The 26,056-nt window shown below is 42.9% G+C and overlaps 2 protein-coding genes across 2 annotated transcripts; one reads left to right on the top strand and one right to left on the bottom strand.

Moving 5' to 3' along the window:
- Positions 1-1,405: 1,405 nt before the first annotated feature.
- On the bottom strand, positions 1,406-2,465 carry LOC147458717 (chitinase 8-like). The gene is made up of 3 exons (XM_086510161.1): positions 2,176-2,465; positions 1,990-2,059; positions 1,406-1,874 (listed from the first exon to the last, which is right to left on the bottom strand). Exons 1-3 carry the CDS (start codon positions 2,444-2,446, stop codon positions 1,571-1,573), a joined length of 645 nt encoding a protein of 214 aa, XP_086366287.1. The 5' UTR covers positions 2,447-2,465; the 3' UTR covers positions 1,406-1,570.
- A 20,847-nt stretch (positions 2,466-23,312) lies between these two features.
- LOC147458718 (uncharacterized) lies at positions 23,313-23,729 on the top strand. The gene has a single exon (XM_086509679.1). It carries the CDS (start codon positions 23,346-23,348, stop codon positions 23,676-23,678), a length of 333 nt encoding a protein of 110 aa, XP_086365805.1. The 5' UTR covers positions 23,313-23,345; the 3' UTR covers positions 23,679-23,729.
- The last annotated feature ends 2,327 nt before the right edge of the window (positions 23,730-26,056 follow it).

Consider the following 26,056-nt stretch of genomic DNA (forward strand, 5'->3'; position numbering starts at 1 on the left):
CACCGACGTACTTGTATTTTACGAATAGCTACCTACCCTATGTGTCTATCCGCCAAGAAACAGGTTTGTGTAGGAAGCATCCTCGATGAGAGATTAGGTGGGGCAAGTGCTTGAGGCTCATTTCTATTTTTGGAATGGAGCGCTCCTCATCACTACACCGGCGTACTTGTATTTTTACGAATAGCTACCTCCCCTGGGTGTCTATCCGCATGGAAATAGGTTTGGGTAAGAAGCATCCTCAAGGAGGGATTAGGTGTTGCAAGTGCTTGGGGCTCATTTCTATTTTTAGAATGGAGCGTCCTCATCACTACGATGAAAAGAGGGGCAAGGCCTCATAGTGTGGATGCTGAGAATGCCATTCATGTATTTGACATATGTATTGCTTAAGAGAGGCTTCTTTTGTTGTTGGTAGCTTCATGCTTTCCTACCTACATCAATATCATCCTATATGTTTTAGAGTTCTATTGCAAATAGTACCTCTTGTGCTAAACATGGTTGTAACATTGCAATCCCCATGGAGGCAAAGGCTTGGATCAATGGGCACTCTACTTTGAAGAGTGCGTGGGCAGTGTTCCTACATTATTAATCTTTTGTTCTGATTACTTTGCCTGATCAAAAACTTTTGCAATGTTTTTGAATTGTGTAGCTAAAAAGAATACTGTTGAGGGTGTCATTAGCAAAAAGTTTGCAGATTGAAGGAGGGCCAAGATCCTACAAGGCCAACTGCTAGTATTATATTTACTCAGGATGATGTTGCCAAGGAAGTACAGGAGGTCCTATGGGACTTGAAGAATAATACCGTGTAAGGCCAAGGGGATGAGCAAGGGCTAGACAATTTGGGCACAATCGGGGACCTCCAAGGAGGAGGGACTATTGTGGAGGACATGCTGTGTGTGGCGAGTGAAGTAGAGCTCAAAGAAAGAGTCCCTAAGATCATTCACTTGGATGAAGAGGAGACGCATGCATATAGGTGACAACATAGAGGTAAAGGTTAGAAAAAATAATATAGCCCGCTCTCATTTTATGGAAATTTTCCATGCTCATAGTTAAGTTTGCACATTTATACGAGTCTTTCATATGTTTGTTCTTAAATAAAACTTTCCTAGTTAATTAATGCAATGTCCTCATTTTTGTGGTTTGCTGGCTTAACTTTCACACAAATCCTTGACTGGTATAGTTTTAAGTGATAGATTTTGAGACTCGAACTTGGTGGTCTTGACCACTAAATCAGCCTAGGATTTACGATAAAAGGCACTAAGAATTAAAATAAAATTCCAGCTATACGCAAAGAGAACCGTTGCACCTATAGCATAAATGCAATATTTTGTGCTCTCTCACTCTCTCTCTCCCTCCCATCCATCCCCACACACACACACACACAGGACACTTGCATTTGAGGATTCCATTTAGCAAGCTTTTCAAGTCAACTTGTGATAGCTTGTTGTCTGTAGGTACTAAACATCTTGGGGACGAAACACTGTATAATGCATGCTAGGTATCAAGTATAGTATGGTGATTAGCTCAAGGAGACAAGGTTTTATTCAAATATTTTTATGAAGGCCCGAGGGGGTTAGCAATAGAGCTGGCCAGAGTAGGAAACGCCAAGTTTGCCACAAAAGGTCTGAAAGAGGTCAACACGGTCGGCTTGCTCGGGGCGGTTGCCTGAGTTACACTCGATGCCATTGATGATGCGAGTGGTGGCGCCGAAGCCTTGGCTATTCAACACTGAGTGGCATGTGCCGCCGGGTGCTTGTGCAATCATCCAAAACCATATGGCCGTCTTGAAAGCGAGAGTAGGGTCTTTAGCCACCCGATCTGGGTTGTCCACCAGATCCACCTTCAGATAATCTCCTGCGGCCTGGTAGTTTGCTCGCCTGCAACATTAACACATGCAAGAATCCTGGCTGCTTAGAGATGTGTGTGTGTGTGTGTGTGTGAGAGAGAGAGAGAGAGAGAGAGAGAGAGAGAGAGCACGTCTTTGTGGGTTACCCAGTTAGCTGAATTGGCCCTCGTCCATGGTATCTATCATTGTTGCCTTCTTCGTCCTTAAAACAACCACCTGCAAAAAGTCAGTGGGTCAGTGCCTGTGTAGTATGTCAGTTAGGACACGAGAGCGAGCATTGTGCGTGTTTTTGTGTGCACGAGAGAGAGAGAGAGAGAGAGAGTATCAACTACCCCCGGTCTCGTGCGAGACATGGGCAAAGAAAGCGGCAAGCTCTCGCTTCTGAGAGGCAAAGGGGCCGCTGGTGCCGAAGAGCGGGAAGGAGGTAGCGGCGGCGAGGAAGGCCTGACGGTTGTAGAAGCCATTACTACAGGCAGGGTTGAGAAACAGGTTAAAGATGGTGGGAGTGATGATGGCGCCGACTGCCGCCTGGCAAAAGTGCAGCTTGCTATGGAGAGTGAGCAAGGCGCAGGCCACTACAAGGATCAGGCGTGGCTGCTTCATGCTGACGGTGGCAATGGAGATGATAACTTATAAGGAATCGATGCTCTGCCTCCTTATAAGCGCACTTGCGGTCTTCCCGTCAAGTCAAGGTCTACACAACATTTTTCAAGTCGCCTTTTGAAATTTGAACACAACCTTCCTCCAGTCAAGCCGGGTCTCGCACGGCATCAAGGAAATTAACTTCCTCTTGTATATGTGTCACGCTGCATGATCCGGCCACAACATCAGATTCACCTTTTGAAAAGATGTGGTGCATGCAACTTAGCCTCGTTCTACTGCACTCCAGTTCTGACGTTAAATTACCTCAGCTTCCTTGTACCCCGCAAGTGACACATTTACTTCACTGCGTAGCATGTCTAGAGTCTCTCTATGAGTGGCTACGTCGTGAGATCAAATTGTACTACTTCTCGTCTGTACATGCCATATTACTTATTTTGTTGTGATCGTCTCATCAACTTTGTCTATGTATAGTAAACTAGCGCTAAACTTTATTTTGACCTTAGGAAGCGAAGGGTGTCTCTGTTTTTGTGCCTTGTATTGGCCCTCTTATTTTAGAATGGGAGTTTTGGAGAGGGAAAGGTGCAACAACTATGCATGGAGAGGTGAATGTTATGTTGCTTATGGTAGCGGGGTTAGGGAGTACAGATTGCATGTGGGAATAGAGTGCATAGAGTTCAATGGTTAAGAGACCCACTACAACACTAAATGAAGATATCGACGCGTATATATCGACGGCCATGCTTTTCCACGCGTATATCGACGACATTAGCGGGCGTCGCTATACACGTCGCAGTGTGCGTCGATATACACGTGGAAAGGCTTTTATTTGCCACGCGTATATCGATGCGTATAGCGACACAAAAAAAATTGAGGAAAAAAAACGAAACCCGCGCGCAGGGGCCATTTTCGCCTGCTCGGGTCTTGGCCGAAACCTGCTGCGTAGGTATTATGTCCATCTCCACCCTCCCCAACCCCTCTCTCTCTCTCTCTCTACCTCTACATCGTGTGTGTGTGTGTGTGTGAAGAGAGAGAGAGAGAGAGAGAGAGAGAGAGAGAGAGAGAGAGAGAGAGAGAGAACGGTGTGTGTGTGTAGGAAAGAGAGAGAGAGAGAGAGAGAGAGAGAGAGAGAGAGAGGTGTGTGTATGTGTGTGTGTGTGTAGGAAATAGAGAGAGAGAAAGATCTAGAGCGGTGTGTGTATGTAGGAAAGAGAGAGAGAGAGATGTGTGTGTCTAGGAAAGAGAGAGAGAGAGAGAGAGAGAGAGAGAGAGAGAGAGAGAGAGAGAGAAAGAGAGAGAGAAATGTGTGTGTGTAGGTAATCAAAGAGAGAGAGAGAGAGAGAGAGAGAGAGAGAGAGAGAGAGAGAATTAATGTATGCTTAGGAAATTAAAATTAAAGACAGAAATGAAATGAAATGTTATATTAACGTCTTCGAAAGGCCAAAGTGACCTATGAGACATGAGACAAGAAAGTTACAATGTGATGGATCTGATACAAAGTCAGAGTAAGAAGATGACAAAATAAAATATTATGGAATCCTAAATTGCTGGGTGTGGACTAAACGGCTAAATGAGCTAGTTGGGATAGGTAGATCTCCTCCATGGTCAGTACTCTGACCGGGCGTTGTGCATGTCGAGCCAAAGTGACCTAGCTAGATCCTCTGATGCAGCCTTTGTCGATGTTGTGTAGTCCTCCGCAGTCGTGGGCGTCTAGATCTCCCTAGATCAGTCGCTCGTTCGATCATTAGAGAGATAGGGAAGTAGAGAGCGAGAGAGAGAGAGAGGTAAGTAGAGAGAGAGAGAGAAAGAGAGAGAGAGATAGGGAATAGAGAGATAGAGAAAGAGAGTTATATATATATATATATATATATATATATATATATATAGAGAGAGAGAGAGAGAGAGAGAGAGAGAGAGAGAGAGGGAAGTGGAGCTCTAGGAGTTATGGCAGAGAAATAGGAAAATAGAGAAATAGAGAGAGATAGGAAAATAGGGAAATAGAGAGAGAGAGAGAGAGAGAGAGAGAGAGAGAGAGAGAGAGAGAGAGAGAGAGAGAGAAAGAAAGAGAGATAGCGAGAGCGAGATCGAGAGAGAGAGAGAGAGAAAGAGAGATAGCGAGAGCGAGAGCGAGATCGAGAGAGAAAGAACGAGAGATAGGGTACGTAGACAGAGAAGAAACTATGGAACTAAAAGAGGCAAAGGGGTTTTGCCTGCTACATGCATTGCCATGTACACCTGGGAGTGCACGTATGTGTCTACCCATATAGGATTTGACCAATAAAGACGAGATTGTGACCCGGTGGTCCTGATCTCCGTACACCTCTGGACCGAGGTGTACGGAGATTGGGCAAGACTAGAGAATGCGAGGTAGTTTACATTGTGAGGAGTATATATATATATATATATATATATATATATATATATATATATATATATATATATATATATATATATATATATATATATATATATATATATATATATATATATATATATATATATATATGAAAACAACATTCATAATCATTGTAGATGGCAACGTCATCAACTAACATGGAGGAAAAGATTGCATGATCGTGCACGCTCTGCAAGTATCAAATCCTGCCAAGCGTAGGATATGTAATGAGCATGTGCACAAGTACGGAGAGTTTGATAGAGAAACCGTACAAAATCTGCGATACGACTCCTATGGAACGGGCATTGATTTCCGTGACATAGCACCTACATCTGAGAGAGAGAGAAAAAAAAGATTATGCGTGAAGGTCCGACCAATATAGAGCCACGGATGGAAGCAGAAAAGGGCTTACAGACAGAAGACGACGGCATGGAGGAGATGCTGGATGCCTTCTTCTAGGCAAGCGAGGAGAACGCGAACGAAGCAGCACCAGAAGCCGTGCGCATATCTCCTGAAGACATGTTGAGGAAGTTGGCACGTCAACCAATCTATGAAGGCGCCAAAATATCTGTGCTTCGTACTTGTCTGGCGTTTTTGAATCTTCAGTCAGTGTACGGGTGGTCAGATGCAAGCGTCACTGCTTTGTTTAGGTACGTAATTTACAAAAGAGATTTTCTGATTGCAACGGTGATGTGCTCGGAGAGCTTTTTAATTTAAGGTGGGTTAAACAGGTTATTGCGGGAGCAACTTCTCCCGGCTGGCAATGAAATGCCCCCCTCCAGGCCAGACGCAAAGCAACTTCTGACCTCAGTTGGCTTGGACTACAACAAGATTCATGCATGTCCAAATGATTGCATTCTTTTTCGCAATGAATTCGCAGATTGTCTGTCATGTCCTAAGTGTGGAGCAATGCGCTACAAACAAGATGCAGTTGGCGAGACAGTGCCAGCTAAAGTGTTGCGGCATTTCTCTATTATTCCTAGGATAAAAAACATGTTTCGTTGTGGTTCCATTGCAAAGTTGATGCGGTGGCATTCTACGAATAGATCCACTGACACAACATTTAGGGTACCCGCTGATTCGAAGGCTTGGAGGCACATTGAAGATACCTGGCCACATTTTAAGAGTGAACCACGCAATTTGCGTTTGGGCATGGAAATGGAGGGAGTCAATCCATTTGGCTTGAGAAGCTCGTCATGGAGCACTTGGCCTGTGTGCCTTATCAATTACAACCGCCCGCCGTGGCTTGCTATCACGAAGGGTCATTTGATTTTAAGCTTGATTGTACCTAGTAAGTTCAAGGCAAAAAACATGGATGTTTATCTAGCTCCACTAGTTGACGAGCTCCAGGAGTTATGGCATGGGATCGACATAGCAGATGCGGTTGAACCAGTAGGACAATAGCATGCAAGGATCCATGGACTTCTTATGTGGACTATGCATGATTGGCCAGGATATGGAGAAGCTTCTGGTAATGGTTATTGATTTACAAAATTCTCGCTATTCGCAAGTCCTTTGCCTTGGCCTGATTCATGCTTTGATATATGCAGGACTAACAACTTTGGGATACAATACATGTCCAATTTGCGGGCAGTCTTTGGATGTGCGCTATTCTACCTCTCTTCGAAAGACAATTTATCAAGGCCACCACCGTTATCTTCGAGATGGCCATCACTTGCGCGAAGGCCAGCTTGGTCGCGTCGAATGTCGTCCTATGCATGTACAAGAGTGGCGTCGCCGATGGGAGCAACATGAGGGGCAACCTGTTCCAGGAATGAAACGTTTGTCCATTCTCCATACGTTGCCGTACTGGGGTGATCTACTAATTAACCATTTGCTGGATCCAATGCATATATTCAAGAATGTGGGTGAGCTCCTCTGGAAGACAATCATGGGAATGAAAGACAATCGAGCTTCACGAGATGATTTGCAGTCGGTTGGAAAGATGCCAGAGCTGTGGCCTTTCACCAATGCAGCTGGTCAGACCAAACTTCCAAGAGCGCCATGGGTATTGCTAAAAAACGAAGAGCGACAAGTGAAAAGGGTGATTTCAGAGTTCAGGACGCCAATAGGATATATGCGATGTCTCAAGACAGCATTCACCCGTGACGATCAACTGTCAGGGTTGAAATCGCACGACTGGCATAAGTTCTTGCAATTCATTCTTCCAATTGCGATCAAGGGGTGTTTAACGGAGGAAGTGCGGACCTGCATATACAAGATTTCAGAGCTAGTGCGGTGGATCTCTTCCAAGGAGATACGGGAGGAATCTATTGCAGTCGCAAGGGCTAACTCCATTGAGGCAGTTTGCATGATTGAGAAGTATCTACCCATGAGCTGCCTAACTATCCAAATGCACTTGCTCGTCCATGTAGTAGATGAGGTTGCATTGGCAGGTACAGTCCACAGCCGTTGGATGTTCTTTCTAGAGCGGTTCATGAAAACACTTAAGGGTTTTGTTCGCCAAAAAGCGCGTGCAGAGGGGAGCATGGCAGAAGGATGGTTGGTGCAAGAGTCTCTTGTATTGACGACCGAATTTCTATCCGTTTCTGACCCAGAAATGCCTCGACTGTGGAGCGATGAGGAGGATGCAAGACTAGTGGGAGAGGAGCCGCAAGGGCAAGGGGTGCCGAAGAAAATGAACCTGGCCATGCGAGAAAAGATCATGAAGTTCTGCATACTAAATTCAGCGTTGATGCAAAAATGGCTTGAAAGGTACGAAGAAGAGAAAGAGAGACACAATCTAGAGCGACAGGATTTCAGGCGAAGTCGAACGACTAGAGGCTTACCCTTGCCAGACTATCTCGCTCCTCTACCTGAATTCCCTACAATGGCATGGTTGGACAAGACAGTGAGAGCAGCTCGACAGATCGGAGAACCCATATCTCTAGAAGAGGAAGAGCTGGCTATTGGATGTGACTGGAAGTATCATACATACATGGCACTGTGGTCGCATGGAAAGCATTTATAAACACAACAAATTGACAGCAGAAGAAACACGTTTGACAGTGGGGTAATGGTTAGTTTCATGCAAAAGAGTAGCGCCAGTGCTAGAGACACGAATGAGAGCACTAGCAACCTGGATTACTGTGGTCTGGTATCATATCCTGAAAGTAAGCTTCAGGCGGTTTGAGATGTTTTTGTTGGATGTGAAGTGGTTCAAGGTGATTACTTCTGGTCGCAATGCAACGGTACGCAGAGATGGAAACAAATTTGTGCAAATAGATTCTACAAAGATTTGGACAGATGCGAGCGACACATTTGCTCTCCCCGAACATTGCGAGCAAGTGGTCTTTGTACCGGACCCTCGAGAGCGACAATGGTGGTTTGTGGTTCAAGTTGCTCCAAGAAATAAACAAGTATTTGAAGGGCAAGATCTCCTGGAGGAAAGTCAGTCAGACGACGTCCATACTACTGTGACATTAGATGAGATGGACGAAGGTATGGCAGAGGAAGCTGACAGATATATGAGGGATAACGCAGACGAGCCAGAATTGACACTTGTAGATGAAGATGTAATGGATGAAGACAATCTGCCAGAACGAGTTGGGGCAGAGTTATGTTTGCAATTAGAGATAGACGATGATACGGTGCAAGATCTTATCGATGATGCCTCACTCGTCGAGGCCTAGGTTTGTAAGTGTGTGTGTGAAGACTTTGATTTAAAGTTAAGCTTAAAGTTAATTTAAACAACTGTGTTCTAACGCTTTATTTTACTTTCTTTGTGCAGGACTTTAGTATGACAGACGAGATTCCAGATCCCGCTTCCATGAGTGCAGATGCATTCATGGGCTTCGTTACACGGATGACGCCTGCTCAGATGGCAGAGGCTTCTCAGTACTGGGTAGCCAGAGGCACGGGTACTACGCCCCCGGGCTTCACACCCGAGGGTCCGACGCCTACAGGGTTCAGGATGCCTATGGGTACGACGCCTTCTTCTCCCATCACGGTCGCTTCGACACCTAGGGGTGGGGCAGAGGCGGGTACGTCCTCATCTCCGCAGCACGGGCGCACTCGCCGATCTCGGCGATCGTCAGGTGGAGGTGGTGGTTGATGTGGAGGAGGGTCCACAGATGCTTCGACCCCTCCTCGCTCACGACCCCCGTCCTACCCAGGCACACCTCTCGACACACCTCTTGGCACACCTCGGACACCTTGGGGGGCACACGATCCTAGTGCCTCCAAGCTCTATACTCTACGGGGAGATGGTTCTGTTGACATGGATAGAGTCGGTACTGAGATGCGATAGCGGATTCACCAGCTCGTGGAGCTGCAGTTTTCGACCAGCATTCTGACGTCTTGGGATCAGCAAGAAAAGGAAAAAGTCACTTACATAGTGGAGACCATCCTGAGAGAGTACCAGCCTGCTCCGGGTTCTTCCGTTGTTCCGGTGCGGTGGATCAAGGGTGTTGCACGGGAAACCTTGAAACATCGACTAGATGCAGCTCGGAAGGCTTTCAGGACCGGCTCGCCAAAGCCTTCGGGCATCCCACACGAGAGGTGGCTACAGATCAGGGAGGATGAGCGGACAACAGCCACACGGTTCAGACAGCAGCGTGAGGCCGCGCAGGTACGACATATGACTAGGGGGACATCTCATCTTAGCAGCGGAGGCTTCGACACCTTTCGCTATGAGTTTGTGAGTTTCTAATCCAATCTTAACTATGGCGTTTTTTAAAACGCGATGAATAATTCTTATTACTTTGATTTTTGTATAAACGCAGAATCTTGCGATGCATCGAGCTCCGACACGCGAGGAGGAGTCAGATGGATATCGCAGAGGTATTTATGAAGTACTGAATGATCTTGAAGCTTCAGGAGAGCCTGTAGACTGGGAGGCCTTATAGTCTCTCTGATTGCTTGAGGTGAGACGTTAATATGTGTAAGTTGATTTAATTAAGTCAGTATATGTGAAGTAATATCAATACTAATTTTGTGAGTTGTCCTATGTGCAGGTTGCGACACCTAGTCATTAGTGGACCAGATTTCATATATATGCTTTGTGAGACACGGACACGCTTCTGTGTCTCTTTTTTGTACAAACAGTTAGTGTTCAGACAATTATTGTTTCCCTTATGGTTATGATTATTGTCATTGTCATTGTATAGACAGTTATTGTTTCTCTTTCTGGTTATGATTATGGTTATTGTTAATTTTTTTTATGGTTATGATTATCTGCATTATTGTTTTGATCAAAGTGGTTATAGCCGGTTATGGTTTTAAGTTATGGTTATGCTTTTCAGTTGGTACGGTTGTCTTTCATTGGCCTTAAATCTCATGTGAGATCCTACATGGATAGCATGTAGGAGGCGTATACATGATATGGTTTTTTTTGAAAAGTTTATGTAAAAACAAAGGGAACTATGCCAAAATTTCTACGCGCGGGAGCATGGTTGATATTTTGGTGCTGCTCGCTTTCTTGGGCAGAGGGCAGGAAGTCTGGCTGTGGCTGTGTCCATCTTTTAACTGGGCACAGGCAAGGCTACCTGCTCTCTGCCCAAGAATTTTTTTTTCTGTTATGGTCGTCGCTATGTGTGTGGTAATCTACGTCGCTATATGCGTGGCAATCTATGTCTCTATAAGCATTTATACCTGCATCGCAAATAGCGACTGGTTTCACAGCGACGCGTATAGCGACGCACCGCGTCGATATCTGCGTCGATGACACCTTATTTTGTTGTAGTGACCACAAGAAATCGTCAAGAGATCATGAATGGCCACACACGTGTACAATGCAGCACAACATAGACTTGGACATCTTGAACTGTTGTCCGACTACGTATATGGGACTATTATGGTTGGGTGATGATTCTATTGCAATGCTCGTATGCTAGAGAGCCTCGCATGAAGAGCTCTCCCTCGAGGCTTCTTTGACACCCCCATTTAAGTGGCAGAATCAAAGATGCACAAGATAGGCCCGTGCAAACTAGTGTGTTTTGAAATGAATCCATGGAAGTGTGATGAAGGGAGATTTTTAATGCAAACACAAACCATTTCATTGGCTACTATAACAATGGTGGGCAAAGAAACTATTGATAAGGGTGCAAACCCAAAAATGAGCCATGTGTACACGCTATTAGAGCCAACCACCCTATAAAGACACGGCACTAGGCACCTATACCTAGTATGGAGGTTTTTCTTCTGAATGTTTAAGCTTGAAAAGTGGAGGGGTCAATTGGATATTACAAAGGGCTTGGCACTTGGATTTGCCACGTGTTAGATTTTGGTTCATGGTTGGTGGTGGTATCCAAACCTTTTTTGTGCATGTAGCTTGGACCTTTTTGTGACGACAACGAGGTCTTCTTCTGTGACAAAAGCATTTGCCAAGTGTTCGCTTTTGGTTAGCGTTTATGGCTGGTCCTATAGAAGGTCATCACCATGGTGAGCCTGGTATTTCCTATGGAAGTTAGGTTACATTGATGGCTTTGTGGTTTTTATCATTATGACATATTGGTTTTTTTTTATGGTATCTTGTTGTTGGGTAGCAGTCTGGACATGTTTTCATACTTGGTTCGCAAAAAACCCAACATCTCATATGGCATGATTCCATCCAGCCTCCTTGCTAGAGTAGCATCTTGGTTAGAGGCGCATCCTTTCCCAAAAAATCCATACGCTTCTCCTTCGGCTTCTCCGAATTTGGCCAAATCTACTCGACACGAACCACATGTGTTCATTTCATTTGAATCAGGGCTTTAACCCAAGCCCTTGGATCTAGTTTTGATCCAAGGGTGCCAATATACTCTTAGCTCCAAGGCTCCAGTTGTAACCTAAACCATGGTATTGTCCAATACATCAATAACATAGTTCTAATAAAAAGAAATTCTTCTCAAGTGGAAGTTAAATTTGTAACTACTACATCTTGAAACCATTCTTTCAAGAAACAAAATGTCTGTGTGGAGGAATCCATTCACGGCTTGATTATACACCACTATCACCTGTTTACCTCCTCAAAGGATTTATTGATAGTGTGCATAAGACACTTGAGCTATGATTAAAGAAACTTCTCAAGAGACCTAAGCTACCCTTGTGCCAGTATGTTTGTTTGTGTGTGTCTGTCGCCTTTACATGAGTAAATCACTAATACACACCGAACACTTTTACATGTTCAAAAGACATTTGACTCTTGACCTCAAGATAGCAAGTACAAAACTTCTTTTGTATTTCAAAATTTTATACTTCAAAAGAAAGATATCTCAAATTTATTCTAGTTTTTCTATACATTAGGAACTTAATTACAAAGATGGATGCCCTTGGCCTTCATCCTTAGTGTTGAGTAGCAATTACCACATAAGCATATTCCAAAAAGAATAGAGCTCTCACGTGCATCCATATAAACAAAGAAACAAGGGGCTAGCTTTGAATAAGTTTTGCTGGTGTCAAGGAGCCTGCTAGTTGTTATCGATGTCAAACTTAAAAGGAGCCTACTAGTTGTTATCCATGTCAAACTTAAAAGCACCTTGACTAACTACTCTCCTATGTAGTCCAAATGTTTCGAAATTTAAAGTGTTAGGTACAAAACCTAAATCATTTATGATAAGCAATCAAGAGGTAGTGAATTCCCCCTATGATATATGTGTGCCTGTGGGTGTTGTGTGTGGAGTTTACTATGTAGCTATGGAACTTGTTTTAAAGAGCTATTTGTTGCACTATTAGATATTTCTAAGCCACTATGGGCTTACTAGACCAAGAGGGTAGGTCATCTATCTCTCTAGCCAGCCAACGAGACAATGAAGACTAAGCCTCATATCCGACCCTTTATATGTGTAGCCTGCCTCCCATGCTAGTCCGAATGCCTTGGCACGAAGGCTAGGCAGTCTCTCCCTAAACCCCATCTTCTTAGCTCTACGGACAAGGGCGGTCGAGCTAGTCACCACCATTGGAAAACTATGTGATATTACCCCCTTTTTAAAAAAAAATTGTCCTTCGAAATAAATTGGGAAAATCTTGTAGAAATTGCACATCGACGTTCCCAAGTAGTTGCTTCTTCATCTCTGTCAATCCATTCAACTAATATCTCTTGGTATATTTTATGTCGTGTTTGGCTATCTTTATACCCTAGAATCTTTTCAAGTTTGAGTGGTATCTTTGATGGTTCTATCAAATACACCAAAATATCTCGAGAAACTATGTTCTCGAACCCATGAATTGATTTCTTCAGTTTACTAACCTGCAAGACAGGATGTACTTGAGAACTCTCTTGTAACTCAACTTTATAAGCTATATCCGGGATTGAAAAGAACCATAGTACCTAGGAGAAAGTTTGTCACACTTCCCATTTTCATGGTTTTTGACAGAACCATAGTACTAACCTAGGAGAAAGTTTGTTACACTTCCCTGTTTTCATGATATTTGACTTTGCAAGAACCTTTAAGAGTACAAAGTCACCTTCTGCAAATGTCACTTTTCTACAATACGTTTTAGCACAATCTTGTGCGCTATGAATGCTGTCCCGTGTAGCTTTGTGCACATCGTTCATGCCTTCAATCCTTGATAGATTGAATCTTCTCCTTCTCTAGGCCTACAACCTTAAAAGATCTTGGGTGGAAACCATACATCAATATGAATGGTGTGAATCTAGTCGTTGAATGTTTGGAGCTGTTGTAAGCAAACTCTAACAAGTGCAAATATTCTTCCCAATTAGATTGTTCTTGCTTACATAAGAAATCTAGAATTGGTTAACTCTTTTGGTTTGATCATCAGACTTCGCATGATCTCTTGTACTCACATTCAAAGTATCTAGCTTTTTGAAGACTTCTCTTAAAAAATGACTATTGAATTTCCTATCTCTATCTGACACTATATTTGCAGGTAGGCCATATAGCTTGCAAAGATGTTCAATAAAGAGTTTTGCTAATTGTGGAATTTTAAGCATTTTCTTTGTGGCCATAAACTTTGCCATTCGGTTAACCTGTCCACTATCACGGGCATTAAGTCATTTCTTTGACTCGTCTTGGTTAAGTCAATAATGAAATCCATTTCCCATTTTACCTGAGGAATCTCCGAAGGATGGGACTAATCCTCCAATCTTGAGACACTCATGTTTATTGACCTGAAACTTATTGCATTGCAACACATAAGTCTGGATGTCCTTAAGTCAACTAGGCCAATAAAATTGTTTTTAAATTAGTGTGTAGGTTTTTCGAATCCAAGATTAGTTATGGTAACATTACCTCACCCTTGAAATCATAGTCCTCATCGACTATGTAGTAGGAAAGATAAGCCATTACTTACTTAGTCCATTGGGCATTTTGGACAAATAATCTCTTAATGTCAAGCGACATCATTATAGAGTGGGTTACTAAGCCACTTGGTGCTTGGGAGGACTTTACTATCGTAAGCATGTCTTTACATATAGCCACATGTCATCATTCCACAGTAGATGGTGAGTCTACTTGGCCCTTGGGAGAAAGAATTTTGTCGCAAGTATCATCCTTAGTATGCATAATCATGAACATTAAAAACAATAAAGAGACAAAGAGACTTTAGTCAAATAACATTGCGCATTAAAAACATTTTTTTACATGGTGCTTACTCCAAGGAATCATTGTAAGCGTTTACAAGATGCACATTATCCTTCAGTTGTATGTGTTGCATCCACCTAGCATCTTCAAATTTATAATTCTTAAGTTTAACAAGATACCTTTTAATGATCTTACCACTTCGTAGAATCTACATACTGTAAAATGATTTCGCGTTGAAGGATTTTCTCTTGACCTTCAAATTTGGGTGGATCCTCTATCATAGGCTCACCTGGTGGTTGTCCTTTGTATGTCTTCAATAAACTTACATGAAATGCATTGTGTATATTAAGCCAAAATTTTGGGTTACTTGAGTTGATAAGTTGCCTCATTGATAGGCTAAAGCACTTGGAAAGGACCATATTATCTTTTTGCCAGTTTAGCATAGTACTTTTGTTGGCTTGTAAATTATCCTTGTCAATTCGTAGTATACCTTAGATGAGCCTTAGTGAATTAAGAAAGACCCAATCCTTTTCCTTGAAGGTCAATGCCTTCCTATGCCTATGTGCTGGAGCCTTTTGCCTTTGTTGTGCAATGAATAAAGCATCTTTGATCTTTTGGAAGGATTCCCTTAGATCTTTATTGCATTCATCTCCTGCAAAAATCTTGTCATGTGTCTTTAATTATAATGAGTTCTTTGGTCTACCTTCAATTACCTCAAAAGGTGCCTTTCGTGTAAAAGTATACACAGTATTGAGCAATACTCTAAGCATACTCTACAAGAAAAAGGTACTTTTTCCATTGATTCCTTTGATCTATATCTATAACATAGACTTTGAGTAGGTCAAGTATCATAGAGTTTACAATCTCACTTTGACCAGCCGTTTGAGGGTGTTAGGCCAAAGAAAAATTAAGCTTAGTACTAAGATTCTCAAAGATCCCCTTCTAGAAATTACTGGTCATTCTACGGTCTCTATCTGATACTATAGAGGTAGGTAAGCCATGGTACCTGAAGATTTGTGAAATGAAGAGGGTTTCCATGTGATGTGTCTTAACGCTAGTTTGGTACCAAAAAGGACACTTAAGTGTCCTTTTTCATTGATTTTCAAAAAATACGGCACACAATTTGCAAGGCACATCAGGAAATCCTTTGAAGGATGTTGAATATGCTAGTTGAAGAGTTCTCTAAAAATGCTATGATCCATGTTTGACCCTAAAATGAAGTAGAATAAATCCCATAAGAGATACCTACACAAAATTCTGTTTTATTAGGCTTGACAAAAAATGTACAGGCATACAAGAAAATTTCAAGCTGTGTGTGTACACTTTGTTGTTCTCATGTCTGCAAGTTTCACATGATAGAAAATTGGTTTTGAAGTGTACCAAATTATGTGAAGTTATGTTAGTCCAGCATAGAAGGTCCTTTATTTCAATTGTAGGACAAAGTAAGGTGTATTTTCTACAGAATTTAAAGATGAATAAGCAATGCATATGTATTTTCTACAGAATATAAAGATGTATAAGGATGCATATGCATCAATACAAAAGATTCTTCTTTATTCAAGGCATAATGTCTTACAATTTCAAAATTGTAAATGCGCATTACAGATTCATTTTTTTATTCTTGAGACTTCAATCATAAAATAAGCATAAAAGTCAAATTTTTATGTGGATAATGTCAACATAGTTCTAATAGCATGAGATGGACACAATTAAGGATTCACTAATCCTTCGTTCATGGCTCATTCAAAAGTGCTCTTGATTTTTCAACGAATCTGCAAGACACAAATTTTGAAATAGGCTTTGATCTCCATGTTTTGTGCATGCTTGAAGCCCCGAAAAAATATAAAATATTTTGATTTTGACCTAAATACCTACATCTGAACATAAAATTTCAAAACATCATTGCCACATTCTTGGATTGAGCTTTGAAAGGTCAATTTTTACCTCTTTATCAACATTTTCATACTAATGATATTTTGATTGTAACTCCATTTGGGCATGCAAACTAGACTTGAGGCTTGGCTCTTTATTTTTGTATGTTGTTTTAAACCAATTTCATTTTGAAGAGGGTTGCCATGTGATACGCCTTAATAGTCTTCTTGACAAGTATAAAGTGAGCTTGTTTGCTAAACCTGTCTACTAATATCATCCATATTCCTGTATTGCCATGGATAGACTTAGACAATCCAAAGATGAAATCCATGGATATGTTCGGTGAATCAAGAATGGGTAAAGGCTGAAGCAAGCTAGGTTCATGAATGTCTGTTTTCATTGTAGGCCAATAAAAATACATTTCCATGGCTTTTAAGGTAGTTTGAATCTCTCTATGTCCAGCATAAGGTGGAGTATAGGATTCATACATCTGTAACAAACTTGGACACTCCAAGTCAAGATTCTACCACAACTTACCAGAGATTCACTTCAAGATAGTTCACAGTTCACAATTGATTCGACATGGCTCGACGGAGTTCCGTGCCTAGAGGTATTGGCTCCAAAGACTAACGCCCCTTTTGGTATTTCCTTTTGTATTAATCTGTGCTCAAAGTACAAGGGAGTGGGAGGGGTCTCATTCTCAGACTCTGCATCCAAATGCTCAGTAGAGTGGGAACCCAACCCACTTATTTATTCATTACAAGGAATGCCCAAAAGTAGAGCCCCAAAAGCTATCTTTTAAAAGCTTTGAAAAATAAAGCAAAGCCTCCCAAAAAAAAGCTTCTCTAACAATTTGCGTAGGATTTTTTTAGCAACCCAAAAAGCACTTTCTGTACTGCTCAGCCACGTCAACCTGTCATTGCTCTTCCCACTGCAAATGGCATCGCAAATCACGGAATTCGTACACTGCCACGTCAACCTATCTGCGGATTTTTGGGACTGCTTGTCAGGGAAAGTGTGTGTATCTATTGCCACATCACCCATTTGTGACATAATCCCCTCTTGAAAGCATTGTAATCGCCCTTGATTATGCCTACAAAACAGACAAAAGCCATAAATTGTCTTAGCAGACACTGACTGTTAGTACCGACGCACTAGAAACACACATCTAGTACATGTACGAATCGACAGTCACATCACAGAACATCACATGACAAATCAAATTCATAATTCATTCGGATCTCAAACCATGATCAATTGGCAACTTCTTTAGCAATCACATCTAGATCTAGTCGGACCTCATAGATGCCCGATTAACTAATTCTTATTGCAATCACATCTATCGAGATCTTTTAGATCGAAATGCAGCAGTCATTTCGTCTATCAATCAAGAACAAGTTAGTATAATTTTATCGGGAATTCCAACAGTATCCCAGAAACCCAAAGGGACATCAGTGACTCTATATGAAAATATCGGGGCAATCTGTTGACAAAGGAGCAGATTGACTCCCATCTTATGCAAACCCACTGCACTAGATTCGCCCATGCTGAAATCGTGGCTCTATCATAGTAGACTATGCTAAACCGAATGCTTCAAGGTAAAGGTTCACAATCTGAGGAGTATCTGCTAGGTCCTCCTCCTCCATCCACTTCGCATCCAATGCGCGATAATTCTTGAATTTAACCAAGAACCGTCTCATCACTTTACCTTTACTATTTCCATCTTTGTGTGCCAGTATCTATTGTGGAACGAGTATCTCCTCGCTTTCCTCCACTTTGGGTTGCTCATCTGGCTCCCTTATCATCGGGCACATCGCCTTTAAAAGGCTTCAAGAGACTCACATGAAAAGCATTGTGAATTCTCCAAGTATCGGACAACTTCAGTCTAAAGGAGACATCATTTATATTTTCTTTTATCTGGAAAGGTCCATAGTATCTCATGCTAAACTTTGAAAAAAGCCACTCCTTTCTCTTTTTCTTTTTCGGGCATGCCTTCTCAAAACATAAGAGCACCCAATCGTTCTCCTTTAATTTCAAATCGCGACCATGTCGATCTGCTGCCTTTTTGTGTCTTTCTTGTGATTTCTGCAAAGCCTCCCGGACCTTGGAAAAAACCGTGTCTAAGTCTCGTGTGTACTCATCGGCTTCAAAAATCTTATGTTTCGTGCTTAGGAAGGGTGAAACCTTCGTAGCACCTTCAATAATCTCAAATGGCGCCTTCCACATCGAAGAGTGAATCGTGTTATTGCAGGCAAATTCCACCGAGGGCAAATATTTTTCCCATCTAGTCTTCTGATCCGAGATGTAAGAATTCAATCAATCCAGTACGACTGAATTTGCAATTTTCGATTGCACATCTGTCTACGGGTTAAAAGATGACGAGAACTGCAACCGTGAGCCAATGTTCTCCCAAATAGCCTTCCAAAACAAACTCGTGAATCTGGGGTCTCTGTCGAAGACAATTGTCTGAGGCATGCCATGTAATCTGAAGATTTGGGCCACAAACAGTCTTGCTAAGTGATCCGACTCGATTGTCTTCTTTAATGGAACGAAATGAGCTTGCTTGCTAAATCTGTCAATAACAGTCCAGATACCATCGTGCCCACTTTGTATTCTCGGGAGATAAAAAATGAAATCCATTCCAATACTTTCCCAGAGGCGGGTGGGTATGGGTAAAGGCTGTAACAATCCCTATGTTTTATGCATGTCAAACTTGACCTTCTGGCATACCGAGCAACTGCGTACAAAATCGTCCATGTCCTTCTTAAGTCTCGGCCAAAAGAAGTATCTCTCCACACCTTTCAAGGTGATAGCAATGCCGCAGTGATCCGTAAATGGTGGACAGTGACCTTCGGTTAGAACCTTTTCCCTTAACGGCTGTGTAACGCACAACATCGTTTTCTTCATCAAGTAGCCATCCCAAATGGAATATCCCGCTACTACTCCCCATTCCGTATCCGAGTGAAAATATATACAAAATCTGTATTTGTGGCATACTGATCGACCATATCCTCGAAGCCCTATGATGTATCGTGGAAATAGCCAAAACCAACGGCTTCTGGGACAAAGCATCCGCCACCAAGTTCTTATGTCCCTGCACATGGACAATCTGGAAGCGAAACTGTGACAAGATGTTTGCCCACCACATCTGCTTTTTCGATAGGTGCTTCTATGACAAGAAGTATCGTAAAATCTGGTGATATGTGAAGATCGTAAAATCGGCTCCGAGTAGGTAATGTTGCCGCTGAGTAAGAGCATGGAGAACCGCCAAAAGGTCTTTCTCATATATCTGTGCTGTCAATTCCGGCCTTGAGAACAATCGACTCTCGTAGGCAATGACATGGCCTTCTTGCATTAAGACCGCACCCACAAGCATCACAATATACTTCAAATGACTTTTGCGAATCCGGCAAAGTCAAAGTTGGTCTTGTAGTCAATTTCTCTTTCAATGTTTGAAAGGCAGTCACCTCTGTGGGTCCCCACGAGAAAGGGACTCCTTTCTGTGTCAACAAATGCAAAGGAGAAGCAACCTCTGCAAACTTTCTAATGAACCGCCTGTAGTACGAACATAAGCCCAAGAAGCTTCTAGCTTCATGGACATTCTTCAAATTGGGCCAATCATGGATAGTCTCTATCTTGGCCAGGTCCATCTGCACACTCCTACTGCTGAGACGATGTATCCCAAAAAGTGTATCTTTGGTAGGAAAAATACACTTTTCTTTGCATTGATCAAAGTCGCTTTTCTCGCCCGATAGTCAACCATGGCGTTTTTATGGTACCAAGGCATTCCCAGGAGGACATCACAACCTTCCAAGGACATTATGTAGAAGTCCTCTTGTCCCAAATACCCTTGACAACACAACCAAAGTTTGCCAATGACATGTGTAATGGCTACGTCCCTGTCGGGTGCTGCTAGAACTGCCTTTGCTTGTGGTCCCATCCGATTGGGTGTAATCTCGAGCATCCGATCGGGTGTAATCTCGAGCCGCACGCCAATTCAGGTGAAATGAAGTTGGCCTTGGCTCCTCCATTAAAGAAAATCAGGGCTTCTTGATCTTTCACTTTGCCCCAAGCTCGACAGAGTTTTGTACTCTCATCAATCGTGGTTGGGTCAGAACCCATGCAATTTGGAACCAGTTCTGCTTTCATCTTGCCTTTTCGTCCACGTTCCTCAGCTGCTCTTGAACCTCTAGCCTTTCTTCATCTTGTTCTTTGTGTGCCTTTTTCGGGCACTTCGTCGAGATGTGCACAAATTTCCCGCATCCAAAACACTTCCCCTCTTTGATGTAGTTGGCCCTCTCTCGAAGAGTGAGCTGGGGTCGTGCATCCTTGTCTTTTTGATCTTGGGGCCTCTTCTTCTTTCTACTTTCATTTTTAGAAGTCTGTTCGGTTTTCTGCATCATGATCTCATCTGCGGGGAAAGTTAAACTGCCTGAATGTATGGCAAAACCCCGTTTTGCACGACTCACCAGTTCTTGAATAGAATCTAACGTTTACTCTAAGTAGTGATCTCGGTGTCACAACTCGGTGACATGGCTACCTAGTACACACACCCCCTCTGGGTTTTCGAAAGCACTAGGCACATATACTAACTTCGGGGAATTTCTAGTCATTTCCACCTAGTGACTTTGCGGACATTGATTCGGATAGTACGCATTGTTTTATGTCTAACAAGCTTGCGAAGACTTTGAAATTGAATTCTGATTCCCACATTAGGAGACCTGTAGAATTGGCCAATGGGAAGAAACATTATACACAGGGTCATATTCAAAACTTACCTTTTTTGCTGAACAAAGAGAAACATTCGGGAGAATTTTATGTTATTGGCATGGGTGAACGGGATGTAATTTTGGGAATGGATTGGTTGGCTGCAAATCATGCATTGATTGATTGTGAGAGGGGTGAGTTGGTTTTAAAAAACAGAGATGGTCATGCGATTAAAGCTGAGGAGAGAAATACTAAATCACTTCTGATTTCTGCCATGAAACTTTTGAGGTGGGTGAGACAAGGGTGTGAGACGTTTCTTGTGTTTGCTAACGAGATTAAAGAAGAATCTGGGAATAAACAGAAAGAGACAAATCCAGAATTTTTAGAGGATCTCTTACATGAATTTAAGGATGTGTTCCCGGACGATCTTCCTGGTATGCCTCCGCCTAGAGCGGTAGACCACGCCATAGATCTATATCCAAGAGCAACACCTTATTCAAGGGCTCCCTACACGTTCAATATTGATGAGCTTAAAGAGCTCAAGATACAACTTGATGATCTTTTGAAAAAGGGTTTCATTAAACCTAGTGTATCTCCTTGGGGTAGTCCTGTGTTATTCCAAAAGAAAAAGGATGGTACATATAGGTTATGCATTGACTACAGGGGATTAAACAAACAGACCATTAAGAACAAATATCCTCTTCCTCACATAGATGAATTGCTTAGCCATTTGAGTGGTGCCACAATATTTTCAAAGGTCAACCTTCGTTCTGGCTATCATCAAATCCGCATTAAGGCCGAGGATATTCCAAAGACTGCTTTTCGTACACGTTATACTAGAATGATGACGTGGCAAGTCTTGGAAATCATAGAATCACTGACACGTGGTAGGTTGTACGAACGTCCGCGTTTTGCATCAGAAATTGCGGCAACAGGAAACAACAGGCGGCAGTTTTTGCTTTGATTTTGGTCACGCAAGTTGAAAGAGAGAGAGAGAGAGAGGGGAAAGCTTTTGCTTTATTTAAAATTCCCCTAATGGCTTGTGAGGAAAACATTGGAAGTGCTTTATTTTAAAAGCTTTTGATTTTCAGCTTTTGGGACTCTGCTTTTAGCATCCCTTGTAAACCTTTATATTGGTAGTTTGGGCCCTCACTTCTCAGAGCATCTGGACGCAGAGTCTGAGAGTGAGTCCCGGCTACTTTGAGTTGCAGATTAATACAAAAAGAAATACCGAAAGGGGTGCCAGTCTTTGGGGCTAATATCTCTAGGCATGAAAATCCGTCGGGCCAATGTCGAATCAATTGTGAATTGTGGACTGTTTTGAAGTGATTATATGTGGTGTCGCGGTAGATTCTCAACTTGGAGTGTCCAAGTCTATTATAGTGGTATCAGAGCACGACCGATTTCTCTTGTACGGGAGATCCGATCCTTCTTACGTGGCACTTATGGCTTCAGACAAAGATCAATTGACTTCCTCTCTATTTAGAGATGCGGAAAGAGATCACAACGAAGATTCACGTGAAGAGTACGGCCCACCTCGGCCTACTCTGGAGGAGCTCGAAGAGATGGAGCGTTGACGATTGATCGACGATGCATAAAGATGATGCTGAATTTTGTGAAGGATTTGAAATTTGCAAAATTTATAGGCCAGACCTCCTTCGACGAGGTGCATGCACAATGGCAGCAGACCATAGACCACCCCTCAAACCGGCACTGAAGAAACCTCCTACTCCAAGGACGTACACATAGCAAGAACTAGAAGAGGTGGTTGATGCACGAATTGCTCAGTTTTTTGATGCGTAGAACAAAGCAAAAAAGTGTGACAAAAAACAAAAGAAAGGCACTGACTTCTCGGGTTATTTGGGACATCAATCTACTTTTGCCTCGGCAAGAAAGCAGAAGAAGCGTGTGCGGTTTGAAGGAGTACCTAGTTCTTCTTCTTTCTCTCCTTCTAACAATTCATCTAGCTCTTCTGACTCGAGCGAAGATGACAGAAAAGGAAAAAAGCGAAGCAAAAAGCAAAGCTTTAAAAAAGGCAAGAAAAAGACAAAGAAGTCTAAATCTTGCCCAGTTTTAAACAGTTCTACTGAGTACTCGTCTTCGGATAGTTTGGACTCCGACGACAGCAAATTTTAGGCAAGGAAGAAGAATTTTTACAAAGCCAACCAATATGACTTTTTGGAAGATAAAAGCAAGAAAATCCGAATTATAAAGTTGGCATCAATAGTGAGTGAGTGTGGGTGTGTGTGTGTGTGTGTGTGTGAGTGAGATCAAGCAGCCTGGCAACAATAGTGTGTGTGTGTGTGTGTGTGTGTGTGTGTGTGTGTGTGTGTAATTAAGCAGCATAGCAGAATTAGAGTGTGCATGTGTGTGTGTGTTGGTTTTTTTTCTTCTTTTGGGGGAGGGGGGCAATCCCATACCTCGATGCTTGGACAGCTGATGATCGCAATGTGGAGAAGCTGGCTAAATGAACTGTTGCAGGCGGGCTGTGAAGCAGTTGCAAAACATCGCTGCTGAGTATGAAGATGTTTTTGCATGCAGGGCATTGCGCAGATGCCAGCAAGGGGATGGAGGGCCGTTGCGAGCTTTTGCATTTAATTGGCCAGCCAAATATGGCATGGCTGGCTGGAGTGGGGGAGGCGTAGCTCTTCTCGACGAGCGGCTAGCACAGAAGCGCATGCCACGTCAGAATATTTGCAGCCGGCGGGAGAGCTTTCTGCCTTGTGCTCACTACAAGAGAGACCAACCACCAAGACGGAAGACTTCGATAGGGGGCATGCTTGAGTCAAAGAGAGTGTGAGGCAGGGGAGGGCACATGCCATCAAGAGACCGCAAGAGGACATGCCTCTCAAGTAAGAAGACTGGGGGGCGATGGAGAGATCAAGGGCAAGCATGAGCTAGGTAGAGTAGTGGCCCTCCAGCTCTGCCTCTCATACGCTACCCTCTTACACCCATAATTAGACTTGCCCTTCTCCTTGCTATTTCCGGCCCTATCTCTCCACGCTTCCAGACTCCAGCTCTCTTTCTCTCTCTCTCTCTCTCTCTAGCATGGCATGTCTGCCGTTCGGGGAGCCCTGATTTGAGAGCACCTTCCTCCTATTTTTCAGCTACTTTCTCTTGTTTTATACAATCAAGTGAAGATGATGTACACCCATAATCAGACTTGCCCTTCTCCTTGCTATTTCCAGCCCTATCTCTCCACGCTTCCAGACTCCAGCTCTCTCTCTCTCTCTCTCTCTCTCTCTCTCTCTCTCTCTAGCATGGCATGCCACCCATTCGGGGAGCCCTGATTCGAGAGCACCTTCCTCCTATTTTTCAGCTACTTTCTCTTGTTGTATCCAATCAAGTGAAGATGCTTACAACATCTTCACTTGATTTTGTCGTATTGAGACCAAAAATTACAATAGGACCCCCTAATCTTTTGTTTTAACCGGCTAAAATTGTAAAATCCCACCTTGCCAAGAAAACCTAGAGAAACCAGAAGAGTTTTACGTGTGCCCCTATTTTCTACGATAAGGAACAATGCTATTGGAGAGCCCTAAATCTATCGGCACTCGCTTTTGGCAAGCCCTCATTAGGCAATGTGTGAGCTAAGATCGAGATAAGACGACTTTGGGGGCAAAGTCTCCCCTTTCTCGCTGCCAGTTGCGCCCATTCAAAGTGCACCACGATGGATGCATGACCCTCCTCTCACACTTACGTCACAAACTCTCAAAGAAACCTGAATTTGATGTCACAAAACCAATGTCAATGCAACATTTGCGGGCATGAGCAGGCATTTTGTAGTGAAGAAAGTGAACCGAGAGTGCTTTGCGGTAATGTTGAGAGACACAAGAAGAGAGACAGAGCAGAAGGAGAAGAATTCATCTCCGACTTGATGCTCCATAATGGAAATAAGCTTGGTAACATAATCTGGTCATTGTCCTCCTTCACCAAAAACGCATGTTTAAAATATCGCACCCTCAGTGGGGTCGTGGGAGTGGTATGTTAGAGATGTAGCCTCCTTAAAGAGAAAATCTTAAGTACCATCAGCTAAGCTATATTTAGCTCAAACCATGAGGGTGTCTTTTTTTCTTTTTGCAAAACTCACAATTGTGAGTGAATTATATTGATCAACCTAAAAAATTACAAGGTCTTGTCATGCTCGTGTTGAGCCATGACATCATACAGGGACCAAAATCACAACGGCTATCAAGGCAGCAAAGTCCATTGCCATGTTCTTCTGATATCTTTTAATTACCGATGGCTAGTATTTTCCCCTGTCCTAGGCATGCCAACTACTGACAAAAAGGCACAAGTAATCCTAGCCCAATCCTCCGAGTGTTGCTTGCGTCTGAGTGTCCATATTAGCACTTTGCTTTCTTGTATAATTTCTGCGAAGCTTGCCACCTCGAAACCTCCTTCAAACACACAACGGTTCCTTGTCTGCCATATATTATGAAAGAAGAAGTACCGGACAATTTGAGTGCCGATGAGGAGGGCAAGACTACCTGAATTCTTCCCTCCAAGGAGTAGATCGGTCTTGAAGAAACCAATTTTCCATGTTCTTTGGACCCACTTGCATACTTTCCCTGCTAGGCCTTTGATAGTTGGGCAATCCATAAAGAGGTGGGCTAGATCTTCACTAGCGAGCCTGCACCCCACGCATCGATCTGACCCAATCCCTCTCTCTTGAATCTTCACCCCCGTCGGTAGAGCACTCCAGATTACCTTCCATAAAAATACCTTAATGTGCTGCGGAACCTTAGGCTTCCAGATGTTCTCTATTACTTGCTCCGACCTTTCCTTCTGCCATTGTTTTTTCCATATCTTGTTAAGGGGGCTAGACCAATCCTTCTTATGCATCATTGTATGATAAATGTTTTTAGGATGGGGTTTCCATAGGAGACTGCTTCCGGGCCATTTCCAAGCATTCCAGTCCAACTCTGAGTCACACATCAACATCACTATATTGTCAAGCTCTTTCATCACTTTGTGGACAAGCAAGATCTCCAAGCTATTAAGTTGGTACTAGGCGACCAGAAGATCAATGGTTTTCCAACTCTTGTTGTCACTGTCCCAAAAGTGTCCAAGTCGATTCAGACCCTTGTTATTCACTTTCCTGGCTGTCTCTATCCAATAGGAAATTTGTGGCGGATCTGTAACTTTGGACAGCCAGGGGGACCAATGCAAAATGGA

This window comes from Adiantum capillus-veneris, chromosome 4 (genome assembly GCF_014529385.1).
Source record: "Adiantum capillus-veneris isolate H3 chromosome 4, ASM1452938v2, whole genome shotgun sequence".
Lineage (NCBI taxonomy): Eukaryota > Viridiplantae > Streptophyta > Polypodiopsida > Polypodiales > Pteridaceae > Adiantum > Adiantum capillus-veneris.